This window comes from Callithrix jacchus, chromosome 14 (genome assembly GCF_049354715.1).
Source record: "Callithrix jacchus isolate 240 chromosome 14, calJac240_pri, whole genome shotgun sequence".
Lineage (NCBI taxonomy): Eukaryota > Metazoa > Chordata > Mammalia > Primates > Cebidae > Callithrix > Callithrix jacchus.
In genome coordinates this window covers 97,448,385-97,462,207 of record NC_133515.1, presented here as the reverse complement: position 1 = coordinate 97,462,207, position 13,823 = coordinate 97,448,385, and the positions used below count along the sequence as shown (strand labels likewise).

The 13,823-nt window shown below is 35.2% G+C and overlaps 1 protein-coding gene across 7 annotated transcripts in view; it reads right to left on the bottom strand.

The window, feature by feature from the left end:
• SMC6 (structural maintenance of chromosomes 6) overlaps window positions 1-13,823 on the bottom strand; it is a 138,158-nt gene that overhangs the window by 60,545 nt on the left and 63,790 nt on the right. For all 7 annotated transcript variants that reach the window (XM_078349918.1, XM_035273153.3, XM_008981110.5 and 4 more), the window contains 6 exons: window positions 10,319-10,455; window positions 9,632-9,693; window positions 7,171-7,251; window positions 6,053-6,154; window positions 2,121-2,240; window positions 1,919-2,017 (listed from right to left, as the gene is read on the bottom strand). In XM_078349918.1, coding sequence (XP_078206044.1) covers window positions 1,919-2,017; window positions 2,121-2,240; window positions 6,053-6,154; window positions 7,171-7,251; window positions 9,632-9,693; window positions 10,319-10,455 — 601 coding nt within the window. The remainder of the gene's footprint in view (window positions 1-1,918; window positions 2,018-2,120; window positions 2,241-6,052; window positions 6,155-7,170; window positions 7,252-9,631; window positions 9,694-10,318; window positions 10,456-13,823) is intronic.

The following is a 13,823-nucleotide window of genomic DNA, read 5'->3' as shown; positions in this document are numbered from 1 at the left end:
CAATATTCAGAACACAGACAATAAGGGACCAAAATGGGATGCCGACAATAGGGATGGATTAGAAGGAACAAATATGAGAACTATTTCAATCAGGGTCAGCAAACCTCTTCTGTAAAAAGCCAGATAGTGCACACTTCAGGTTTTGTGGGTCACATGGTATCTCCTACAACAAATCAACTCTGCCATTAAAACATGAAAACACCAAGGACAATGAGTAGAGGAATTGTTTTTTAATAAAAATGAAAGTTGGATCCAGATTTTAAACGAACTAAACATAGTTCATATTTTCAGTTTTAAATTAACAAACGTTTGAAGTCTGCTTTAGACACTGTTTCTTCAGAAATCTTCCATTTAATAGTCATTCTACAAGCAATAATCAAGCACAATGTGAAAAGCTTTATGTAGGACAGGCGTGGATAGGATATAAATATAAAGTAAGATAGTACTTACCCTTTTTTCCATTTACTACATTAGAGTATGCAAATCCTTAAATGGAGAAAAAGGCCTACAAAACTACACACCACCTAGCCTTAAGCTCTTCCTTTCTCATATAAAAAAGAGGTATCTGTTACTCAGACTGGATTCCATTTTAGACTGGGAAATGTTTGAGGAGGAAACATGATGATAAGCTGAGAAGTAAGGGTGAGAAGAGAAAAATACTTCATGAAAATTTTGGAATACTCTCTCAGAAATGAAAATTCAAGGTGAGAGAAGGAAGCGTTGAAATTCCATTTACTGCCTGAAGAGGGAGTAAGAAACTTAGCCCAGAAATCACTAAGTGTCCTATCTTTACCATTTCTATTATTTTTACATACTCATCTATTACCTCTGATTGATTAATGTCATAACCCTTAAAAGAAAAATCACTCTGCTTATCTTGGAGGCAGACAGGAAAAAGCAAGCTGGGAAAGATTACATTCTATACCACAGCCAAACCTGGGGGCCAAAAAGAAATTCCCAAGCAAAGCAGAGAAAATGCTAAGAGGTAAGTAAGCTACACTGACACACTGAATACATTTGTGGGTGAAGGGGAGTAAAGGAAGAAAAAAACGAGGAGTTCTACTTCTGGCATTACAGCATGAGGAGTCCCACAGTGGTGAGTATACTAAAACCCAGTGAATTATATACCCTTTAAATGGGTGAATTATATGGTATATGAATGATATCTCAATAAAGCTGTTCAAAAAAGAAAGAGTAAATATAAAGAGTAGATCTGCTGAATGGTAAAAGGGTCCACATGGAAAGCCCCAACAGAGAATGACTGCCTTTACTCAACACTCAATCATCTTCTGTAACCTCTAGGCCCATGTGGAAGACTTTTGTGACTTTCTTGAATTTTAGCTAGGGTAGTTTCTACCTGCACTCTTAGATGTGAGGCTGAAATTAACCTTAACAGACCTAACAACTTATCCTACATGTGTTCCCTTATATGAACTCCTGTGACAGGCCACCTTGGTTCTGGACCATAAATCTCAGTTCCCGTAGCAATTTCTGGACATTGTTTTCAGTTCTGAGTTCTCATGCTTCCTGATACTTAACCTTCAATGTGAGTCTAATTTACTATTATTCTAGCACCCCTTTATTTCTCAGGTCTTTTTGTGTTTTAACTCCTCAATGAACCCAAGAGTAAAAGCTTCAAGCTCTTACATGTCTTGTCAGTAACCAAGTTCCACTGACCATATGCATAAGAGTTCTATAGCCCTAGCCTCAGACAGGCTTATCCTGTATAGAGTATTCTTTTCAAAAGAATTACTACAACAAGCCTTGAAAAGAAGCTTAGGTATATTTCACCTGAGCAATAAAGTAAAATGTAGACAAATATACAGTCTGAAACTGCTAGTTTAGTGGGTAGTAATCTAATGTGAGTAATTTCATATGATTAAACCTATTAAATCCGCATTTAAAAACCTGTAATTACCTGCTGTTCTTCCATTTTCCTGTCAAGTCTAGCAGCACGATCTTCTCCAATTTTGATATTATCTCTGATAGCATTCAACTGTTTTTCGATTTCATTGACCTAAAAAAGAAATTACATAGCAAATAGATAAGATTAACATTAATAACCAAATACAGTCTGCAGATCAAAAATATACGTGAACAAGTAATTAAGTGATAATTACCACTGCCCAAGCCATTTCATGTTTCAAGTTCTCTAATGTAGCCTTCATTGTACTTAAACCAGCAATATTTTGAAAACGTTCCTCTTTCTCCAAGCACTGGCGCTTTAATTCAGTAAGCCGCTTAAAAAAAGAAAACAAAAAAGACATATCTTTTATTAATGTTGAAAAAAACACACTTTTGAAAATCTATTTCTTTTAAAAACAATGCCTAAACAAGTACTACAAAAAGATTTGTTTAAAAATAACTTCTATTTTTAAAAAATTATTCTTGATTTTTTGGGTATACTTTTAATAAGTGCAATAATTCTGTGAACTTCTGCATTATAAAAATGGCCAAATACTCTTCAGATGAAGAGCAAAGGAATTAAAGATTCAAGATTACACAAATATAGACAAATCCCAAAACTCACTTTCCCATTTTCCCGCTTTATTCCCTATCTGATAGACACGATGGTCTGTTCTTCCCCAAAGAGAATATAAGAATTAGAAGAAATTTATTTCTGAAAATCACCAGTTATAATTTTCTTAACTAAGTTCACTTTAAATAATTAATTAAAAATCACCAAATATCAAATACCGTGATACTCAAACAATTTTGGTAGCTTACAGACTTAATATTCTCTACACCTGGGTAGACAGCCTCTCCCCTTCATTCATGCTTACCATTCAACTAGGTCCTGAACACTGTAGACCTTACTTTGTTTCCCCATCTAATGCACTTTCCCATTCTCCAAAATTATTTCAATCTATTATCATTCTCTTCAAATCTCATGTACCCTGCCACCATATTCCCTCTCATTCCGCCTCTCCAGCTTTAGATAATTTAGAAGCCATCAACAGAAACTCCCTCAACAATCTTAACTACAAGTCTAAAGCAGCCAGCCCTTCCTTTCGCAGCAAGAGAGGTGGCCTCATATTTAATACTCATACCATCTTCTAACCTATATCTTGGACCCTACCCCTTTTGTATCTTCTCAAAGGTCTAAATCCACTGATTTTCCAACCCATCTTTTAATCTGTGTTTCCACTTCACCCTCTTCATGACTCATGTTCATTGCTACTTGCTTTTCTTTCCAATGAACAAACAAAACCACCAATACCCAGCCCTTGGCACCACCTCCTCCTCTAAAATTCTTCTTCCCTTTCTACCCAAGTTTCATCATGAAATTTATCTCCGTATCCTCACATTTTCTAGTTCCACAAATCTGGCTACTGTTCTCACGGCTACTGAAACCCACCTTGCCATAGTCACCTACGACAAATACATTAAGTACAGTGAGTTTTGTCCATTCATGTAGTGTCGGACCACACAGTACATCTCATGTATGACTGGTTCCTTCTCAAAATCTCTGCCCTTAGCTTCTCATGGCTTCCATGAGCAGTTCTCATGGTTCAGGACTGGGCCCACTTTTCCCCTATCTCAGCAACCTAAATTATTCTTCTGGCTTAGATACTAATAGTATACTGACAACTCTAAAATTTTTATTAAGGCCAGATTAGACTTCTATATTCTTAATTCACATATCCAACTTCCCACTTCACATTTCCACTTGGGTGCTTTATAAGCAACTCCAAATTAATGTGTTCAAAGTAGAATTCAGCTTTCTCTAAAAAAAAAAAGAAAAGAAAAATTGGCTTTTCTTCCCAAGCTTCCTATCTAAATAAACTTACTTTACTAAAGTAATTAATTTGGAGGTCATTCAGTCACCTTTGATGCCTCTGTCTTAACTTTAATTCTCCATGTCCACTACAATATCTGCCTAGATCATTTTAAAATTCTTTCTCTTACTGCCACCAATACCCTTAACTTAATCCATCATCATCTCTGTGGATAATAATAATGTCTTCTTTATCGATTTTTCCACATCTGTTCTCTCCTGACAGCAGTTCATTCTCTCCTACAGCGATCTACTGAAAATATACAATTAATGATGTCATCCATTTTCATGTCTTCTACTGCCCCTACATTTTATAAGGTCTTCCACAATCTGGCCTCTCATCTCTCACAACTGTGTTTTACACTCTAGCTCATCTGGAATTCTTCTAGTTTTTTGAAAGCACACATGCTTTCTTGCCCCTGAGGCTTGAACTCTGCTGTTTCTTAGAACATCCTTCCTTACTCTCACCACCATCCTTTGCCTGGTATTACTCATCCTTTAGTTTTCTTCTTAGACATCACTTCCTTAGTAACTCCCCCACCATGGCTGGCCTCTGACACTGCCAGTACTCTATTAAATGCTGCTGCCTAGTCTACAGTTCTTTTAGTAGTTCTCACCATGTAAACATAGATGGTCAATAATTTACATGCTGAATAACTAGGTCTAGAATCCTAGTTATGTGTCACTATATGACCATGGCCATAGCACGATGCTACTGGTAGGAACTTACTATCGACTGAATGATTCAAGTTTCTAGGATTTACATATTATTTCTGAAAGATTTCATTATTCAAACCCAGAGTTTATTTTGAAAATATGAGGTATTTCACTGATTAAGAAAAAAGTTCTTACTGAGTACATACTATGCATCAAGAATTCTCCTACATGATTTAGGGAAGTGCTCCTTATACTTTATAATTACAGCGTCTTTCATTGTTACTGGTATACTTTGCATACCATGGAGAAAATAAGTCTTTAAAACCAAGTAGTCTGAAACAAATTTATTTCAAGTCCTGTTTTATTATATTAAAAATAATAAATGTAACATATACTATCTATAGTTTGAATATACGAATACTTCCCTTCCCCAATAACACTGATATTCCAAGAAAGTGTGCATTATTAACTCTTGTGGTTTATAGTAGCGCTTCAAACACCACCACATAACCCTGATTTGAAAGGATAACGTGGGAAATAAAAATAAATATACTCATTCTTGATTTTTGAGTTTTCATTTAATGAATCGCATAACTATAGACCTCACTTAAAATATGCATTCCTCAAAAACATGAAGTAAAAAAGGTCAGTATAACAAAATGAATTTGACTTCAGTCAATCATTAGTATAATCCTACCTCAAAAGGACAAACTACAAAGTTGATAAAAACTCAACTCGTTAAATAAAACTAACAAAAGAACAAGATATGGAATCACATAAAATTGGTGGGACTTAATGTACTGGACAAACAGCTATAATGTAAGCCTTAAAATTTTGAGGTCTCTGATTATCACACAGAAAGTTGGATCTTCAGGAATCTGAGGAAGTATAAGGATAAAATATTAAAGATTTAAAAACAAATTAAGTCAGTCATGGCTGGCATGAGTGATTTAAAGTGCAAGCAAATTTGCACAGCTGCCAAGCCTGATGAGTAAGGATGTCACAGCTGCTACCAACCTACCAGTCGCTTAAGGAATGTTAACATCTTACTAAGGTTACAATTACTGTGATTTACAGATTACGGTATAAAATTATATACTATAGTATATAAATATATATACTATAGTATATAAATATATAAGTATATATTTATATAAGTATATATATAAGTATATATACTATAGTATATAGTATAAAATGTATACTATGTCTAATAACAGCTTGAGGCTTGTGCTTATCATCCCAGCAGAAGAAATACTGCAGTTTTTAAACTACTTATAGGGAGAGCTAGTCATACCTTATTGTGGAAGCCATAAGGTATATTAGAGAATAAGTATGTAAGATAAATACATACTTATTCTCTAATATACCCTGTTCTCTAGTTTATATTACAATAGAGAAACTAAGACATGTACTTACTCATTATTACAAAATAAAAAAGTAACAGCTAATAAATACCCTGAATATAAACACTACATTGCATATACTTCAGAGTGCTATAAAAATATTATTAGTTTTACATAAATATACAGACACATAGTTTTACAATATCATTTACGTTAAGTACTATAGGAATTTGGCTGATCTCAAAAAGATTTACATTAACTCTTTACAAACCTCTTCTCCTTGACTTATCTGCTCCTTTGTTCTTTCTTTTGTTTCCATAATGTATGAATAATCTTCCTTCATCTGTTCAAGTTGGGTTGCTTTCATGAAGAACTGTATCAACAACAAAAAAATGCAACTAGGAGTTTGTAAACTTCCAAAGAATTGTTAGAAAAAAAAAAAATTTAGTCTCTGAAAACTTTTAGACCAATTATGTAAAAAGAGATTAAAAACATAAGCAATCATACATAAACACAAAAGAACACATCATATTTCAGATTCAAATTTATTGAACCTACTATGCTCACATCCACATGTTCATTTGCAAAAGCTCTTTATATCCCATGAAAGAAAACACTGCAGGCTATGCTAACAAACTCATTTTCACTAATTCTTCCATTCTTTAAGCAAAAATGGCTGAAAACACTGGCATCCTTGGTCTTAGTACATCTTAAATTTTAGAATAAGAAATACCAAACTCACTCAAAAGGCTACACAGAATATTTAGCAGTATAGTCAAATACTTTGCTAGCTTTTGAAATTTTTAATAGTTTAAGATTTACAGGCTGGGCACAGTGGGTCATGTCTGTAATCCCAGCACTTTGGGAGGCCAAAGTGGGCACATCACTTGAGGCCAGGATTTCAAGACCAGCCTGGCCAACCCGGCGAAACCCCATCTCTACTAAAAATACAAAAATTAGCCAGGCATGGTGGCACATGCCTATAATCCCAGGTACCTGGGAGGCTAAGGCACGAAAATCGCTTGAATCTCAGAGGCAGAGATACAGTGAGCCAAGATCGTGCCACTGCTCTCTAGCCTGGGAGACAGAGTAAAATTTTGTCTCAAAACAACAACAAAAAAGATTTACAAGTTATTATGTATGTAGGAGCGACTATTATCCCGTATTTCCTTAAAGATTAGGAATTAAAGGCAAAAATTAAAAACAAAGGTCTAAAAAAATTATACTCCCATCTTAACAATTTCCTAATCTAGGAAATTTAATTACTTTAAATAAATGGCTTTAAGAGAAAAAAAACTCAGACTCCATCATGGGAGCAAGAACATTGTTTACAATATGCCTAAAGGTACTCTTTTTGAATGTTTTTACATTTACTTTGGTGTCACTTACTTTGTATTTGTCCCCTTCATTTTTAGACTGTAAGAACTGCTTGCTCATTTCTTGTGTTAAAACAGAAACTGGATTATCCACCTCAAACAAACAAAAAGTCATTTTTGAATATTTTGTTTTATGCTTTAAAGATAGGTAAAAACTGTAATGTACAAGTGACCTATAATGCCACCAGGAAGGCTAAGCAATAGCCAAAGGTTATGTTAGGATAAAAATATTTTTTAAAAGTTCGAAATTTGTAACACAGGAAAAGTAATTTAAAATTTCATTATACCAACATACACAGTATAGTTAAAATTCAATATTCTACCATTACATGAGGGCACAAGCACCTTGTGAAAAAGCATTTATATTAGAAAGTTTTTCACTTCTTACCTACTGTATAGACTATCACCCTCATGCCACTGGTTAGTCATGGGACAACAGAATGGGAAGAGTTCCTAGCATGGGAAGGAGTCAGCCACCCTGGGTTCTTGTTTGCGCTCCGTCGCTAACCTCCTGTGTAGCCTTAGATAAGTCAGTTTCTCCAACTAAACACAGTCCAACTCAGTTATTTCTAATCGGAATCATGACAACAAGTATTGTTTATTTTTCTTGTATACATTCTTCACATTATTCCTTCATGAGGATATTGTAAATCAAATAAAAATAATGCAGTCATTTCTACCTTTTAGAAAGAAGTCATTGCTTGAATGAAACTATCTTTGCCTAACATGATGGTTATTACTGAGTGTCAACTTGACTGAATTGAAGGATGCAAAGTACTGGTTCTGGGTGCGTCTGTGAGGGTGTTACTAAAGGAAACTAGTATTTGAGTCAGTAGGATGGGAGAGGCAGACCCATCCTTAATCCAGGTGGGCACCATCTAATTACCTGGCAATCTGGCTAGAATATAAAGCAGGCAGAAAAATGTGAGAAGACTAGATTGGCCTAGCCTCCCAGCCTACATCTCTCTCCCATACTGGATGTTTCCTACTCTCAAACATTGGACTCCAAGTTCTTTAGTTTTGGGACTTGGACTGACTTTCCTTGCGCCTCAACTAGCAGATGGCCTATTGTGGGACCCTGTGATCGTGTGAGTTAATATTTAAAACTTCCTTTATATATATAATATTAATAAACATGTTTTACATTCCTCAAGGAAGTAAGAGTTTAGAGAAATAGGCATTTTTCAATTGTCCTCATAATGAAAACTTTGTAGTAAATACAGCTTTCCACAGAAGAAGGAAGAAGCCTTGCCCAGAGGTGATTTCCCCACCATTATCCTTTCAAGCACCTGTGCAGGAAAACCTGGTGGAGATTCTACACAGGGAAAGAACAGAGTAACTATACTGAATGCCCTTCAAGATTCTTTAGCACCTATGATTCCAGAAACTCTAACTTTTGGCTTTCCTGATTCTAATAAATTGTTCTGCACTCTAGTCTGAAATTTATTTGTTTTATCTGCTTTTCTCTAGATTTTAACAATTATTTTTCCTAAACATGTACTGTCTGATATGAAGCAAGCCCACTTGCCACATGTGGCTTTTTCTACTTACATAAAGTACAATTAAAAATTCAATTTCTTAGTCACAATTTCAAGTAGTCAAGAACCACATGTGACTAATGGTTACCCCACTGAACAGCATAAATACAGGACATTCTCACCATCACAGAAAGTTCTGTACAGCTCTGTTCTAAAACAAACTGGAAAAGAGACCCAGACTCCTAATTGTTCTTTTTCTTATCTATAACAAGGCAGTACTGCACAACGGATAGAACAGTAGAATGAAACAGGGATGGCTGGATCCCAAATCTAGCTTTAAACCAGTAACCACATCTAGACAGCCTTAAGTACAAATTTATTTTTTTATTTTTTTGGCTCCCAGTTTCTCATCTACAATACAAATAGCCTGGATTAGGTGACTTCTAAAGATCACTGTAGTGTAAATGTTTATAGAACTATGCGTACCCTATTATCAATTAATTCAGCCAAAGTATCTTAGCAGAAAGGACTCAAACCTTGTTCCCTACAGGTATCATCGATCATTCTAAAATACATAAATGCTTTATTGTTCTAGAATAAATTTTCTTTAAGAATTTAGCACCTTTAGAAGCTAAACACTCATCCAGAAAAAAAAAAGAGTTTTAGCAACTGAGTTTAGAAAACAATGATGCTATTTTGCATAGAACAGCAAAAAGCAAAGAAATCTGATATCCTTATTAAGATAAATTTTAGCCTACAGCAATACAGACTAAATGTTCTTGAATGGTCTAGCAAATTAAAGGTGTTATATTACGTATTGACAATCCTGTGTTGAATTTGTAAATTCTAAACAACCTCATTGATTACAGTTACATATATCCTTCCTGTGATCAATTCACTCATAAGAGGCCATTTAAATTTTTTCTATACAAGTGAAATAACATTAAGAAATGACAAGCTGTATGAATTAATGTGAAACACAAATTTACCAATTACCTGGATGTTAAAATGATCAAGAATTGCAATCAGCTCTTCTTTCTTAGTAGAAACCACGGACCCTAGTTATAAGAAACATACGAAATAATCAAACAGTTTCTAGGGCATATCACAGAAAAAAAATGTATAGTTATTTATAAAATATTATTATTAGCTTTCATTGCATCATCAAGAAAGGTACCACTGAATATGCATAAATATGAATGAACATGGCACAAATACAGAGGAAGAAAAAGTACCCAGATGCAGTAATGATGCTTATCTTGTTCCCATAGCTAAACATTATTATTTTGCTCCTCATCTATCTCTTTTCAATAACTAAATGCTCACCTTTTCTTTTTTGTCATTTTGCACCTTTTACTAACCATTTCTTTCCACATGCTATAAAAACCCTGTTTTGATAGGAAGTCTTTAGGCGAGAACAAAATGGCACAACCTGTTTCAAATAATCCCCAATTCTGCTAATCATGCTTTTGCTGCTAAAATATCCTGGGGTAAAACAACTGTGTGTAATATACACATGTGTATATATATATATATATACACACACACACACACATACATACGTACAAACCGCCAATCATGTTACAAGGAAGACATTTCAGTCAATACCAGCAGTCAACTAATTCTTTTTAACTGATTATTTACTAATATTTTATAAGAAATGAAGAGAGAATCATAACAAACCTGCTTCACTTTTAAGTTTATAAGATCGACTTCCATCCATGCTGATGTGTTGCTGCACAATTATAGAGTTACCATACACACTGGCTTTAAAGGCATCATCTCCTCTGTTCCTTAATGTTATTGAGATATCTGCAGAGCTGAAACAACGAGGTTAAAGCTAAGTCACATGAAGATACAGTGTAATTATGATACTAGGTTAACACAATTTTCAAATTTTTCAAAACCACCAAATCATCTGTCCAATTCATTTAAAAATTAGCTTTACATTAACAGCTGACAGTGATTGTTCACTACAGCATAATGTTAACGATATCGTGCCTAAAAGAAAATAAAGTTGAGAATAAATGAAGCTTCATAAAAAATAATTGACTATTCTATCCATAATGGAATAGTACATTTGTACAAAAACCACTAGGTTGTTTCAAGATGTAGATAAGCTACACATTTTCCTATAAAAATCACGTAATTAACATTACACTGCCTGACTACTATAACTTACATAAAGCATTATGCTTGAGAGTAGGCCTTTAAAGAATGAAAAAGTAAGAATTACAGCAAAGTACTAACATTTTCGAAGAGGATTAGAATTAAGACAGGCAATTTTAATTTTTCAATTACTTGGCAATAAAAAATAAAACCATTTGACATCAAGAAATACAAACTAGGCTAGGCATAGTGGCTCACACCTGCAATCTCAGTGCTCTGGGAGGCCAAGGTGGGTAGATCACTTGAGGTCAAGACTAAGTGGTGTGAGTTTGAGACCAGCCTGGCCAACATGGCAAAACCCCATCTCTACAACAAATACAAAAATTAGCCGGGCATGGTAGCACACGCCTGTAATCCCAGTTACTTGGGAGGCTGAGGCAGGAGAATCACTTGAACCCTGGAGGCAGAGGTTGCAGTGAGCTGAGATTGCACCACTGCATTCCAGCCTGGGTGACAGCGCGAGACACTGTCTCTGCAAAAAAAAGAAAAGAAAAAAAAGGAAAAAAACTAAAGGCAAAACTTTCTTAAAGCTTTATGGGCATTAAAATACATATTTCAAAATAGTACAACGCAGCTAAACACGCATATAAAATAACAGTATAAATCTGCCTAATTGATAGGCTCTGTTCGTTTATAGCCATGCATATTTTAAGACCTATAAAGGTAAAAACAAAAATCTTTATTTGTGTACTCCAACTTCTAAAATAAGACTTGGTAGAAAAACAAAAAATATGCTGATGAAGAACATTAATAAATACATACTTATAATTTCCTTATACATAAAAGCAGATAATATTTTACCTGGTTCATATGAGTATCTGTCAAAATGCTCAAGTCCCTTAATATGAAAGTGTTTTAATTGGTAATTAAATGAAACCTTTAACAGAACAAACTTGTTTTTGTGAATTGGTAATCATACTCTAAAACTTTTTCCATTTTTGGGAAACATAGGAAGAAATACTTCAGATGAGTTTCATTGTGAACTCCTGCTAACACAGCAGACACATTGAAGTGTTTACTCTGTTGCTCTCCCATCCTCTTCTGTTCAAGTGCCCTAGCGGAAAGGTCTTAGCAACCATCTAATTCTCCATCCTATCCTTTTGGGATTGAGCTAATTATAGAAATTTTTTTTTTACCAACTGAGCAATCAGATTTTCTTCTTTAAAAAAAATTAAACTAAGAAAATCTGGTTAAAAAAAATTTAAAAAGTCTGTAGTTTAGCTGATATTGTACCAATGTTAATTGCTTAGCTTTGATAAATGCATCTTAGGTAAGAAACCTACATTAAGGAAAATTGGGTGAAGGATATAGAGTTAACGTACTATCTTTGCCACATTTCTGTAAATCTACGATTACTTCGAAATAAAAAGATTTTTAAAAATTCAAATTAAGACATAATCAAGTTGAGAGATGGTGAATCCTGGGAGCTACAAAGTTATGGAGCATCTAAACCTAGAGAAACCAATTTGGGGCATTATTCAGCGATAAGACAATAGAAAGTCTGCATAGAACAGATAAGCTCTTGGGAAACCACCTAGTCAGACTAATAAAAAGACACACATACCCAAAGATACTGGCAGTGAACCAGAGGCACAGAAAACAGAAGATCACTTCCTTATACAGACACACCCACAGACTAGGACAGTAAGACTTACAAATGACAGTAATTCATACAAATGCCTGCACATGTGAAGACACACAGTGACAAAGATTAGCAAAATAATAAGAAAGTACACTTACTCCAGAGACAGTGACAGAGAAAAACACACTCACTCACCTGTACATTTTTTTGTAAGGAGGTACAGGAGAAAAGAGCATAGTGCACACACACACACAGAAGTAAAGCCAATTACGTTAGGATTGTCAGGAAGGTGTACAGAGGAGAGTTGCAGAAATAAACAGAGGGAGGGAGAGGGAGACAGAGGCCCAGAGACAATACACACACAGACAGCCTGAGATGCAATTAAAAGGAAGCCCCAGAGACAGAAGAGATTTGATTCTTACAAGGTCTCAGTCTGGTCCCTCATGAGACCCAGCTGTATTTCCTCTCTGCAGTTTCATAGACATATATCCCTTCATCTTTATGGTAAACATCCTTTCCTAGAGCTACCTTGAAAATTGGTGGTTTTTTTTTAAAGAAAAAAAAAAACAAAAACAAAAACAAAATTACCTAATTAAGACCGATATGTTCCAGAAAAACTACAATTAATGGATTTTTTTTTTAAAGCTTCCCAAGTTGATTCTAATGAACAGTTAAGGTTGAGAACTGTTCATTGAAAGATGAGGGGAAGGGTGGTTGGCCTCTGACACTTAGCTAACAAATATTTTATTTCACTAGCTAGTAAGATTACCTGGCATTAAGTTAGTGTATCTCATCAAAACATTTCTTAAATGACTACATATATTTGCTCTCTGAATTATCAAACACCTCTCTTGATTACCAAACACCTACTTTATTATCTCATTCTGAGCTACTCCTTGTATTTAAGCTATTTTCAGTATAATGAGAACTTTGGAGGCACTGGTATTCTACTGCTATATAAATTTTCTTTTCTTTTGTTTTTTTTTTTTTAGACAAAATTTCACTCTTGTTGCCCAGGCTGGAGTGCAGCGGTGTGATCTCAGCTGGCCGTAACCTATGCCTCCCAGGTTCAAGTGATTCTCCTGCTTCAGCCTCCCGAGTAGCTGGGATTACAGGCATGCAACACCATGCCCGGCTAATTTTTGTAGTTTTAATAGAGACGGCGGGGTTTCTCCATGTTGGTTAGGTTGGTCTCGAAAACCCAACCTCAGATGATTTGCCCGCCTTGGCCTCCCAAAGTGCTGGAATTAGATGTGTGAGCCACCGCGCCTGACCTTCGTTTTTTTTTTTTTAAGACAGTCTCGCTCTCTTGCCCAGGCTGGAGTGCAGTGGCATGATCTTGGCTCATGGCAACCTCCACCTCCCAGGTTCAAACAATTCTCCTGCCTCAGCCTCACGAGTAGCTGAGATTACATGCACCCATCACCATGTCCAGCT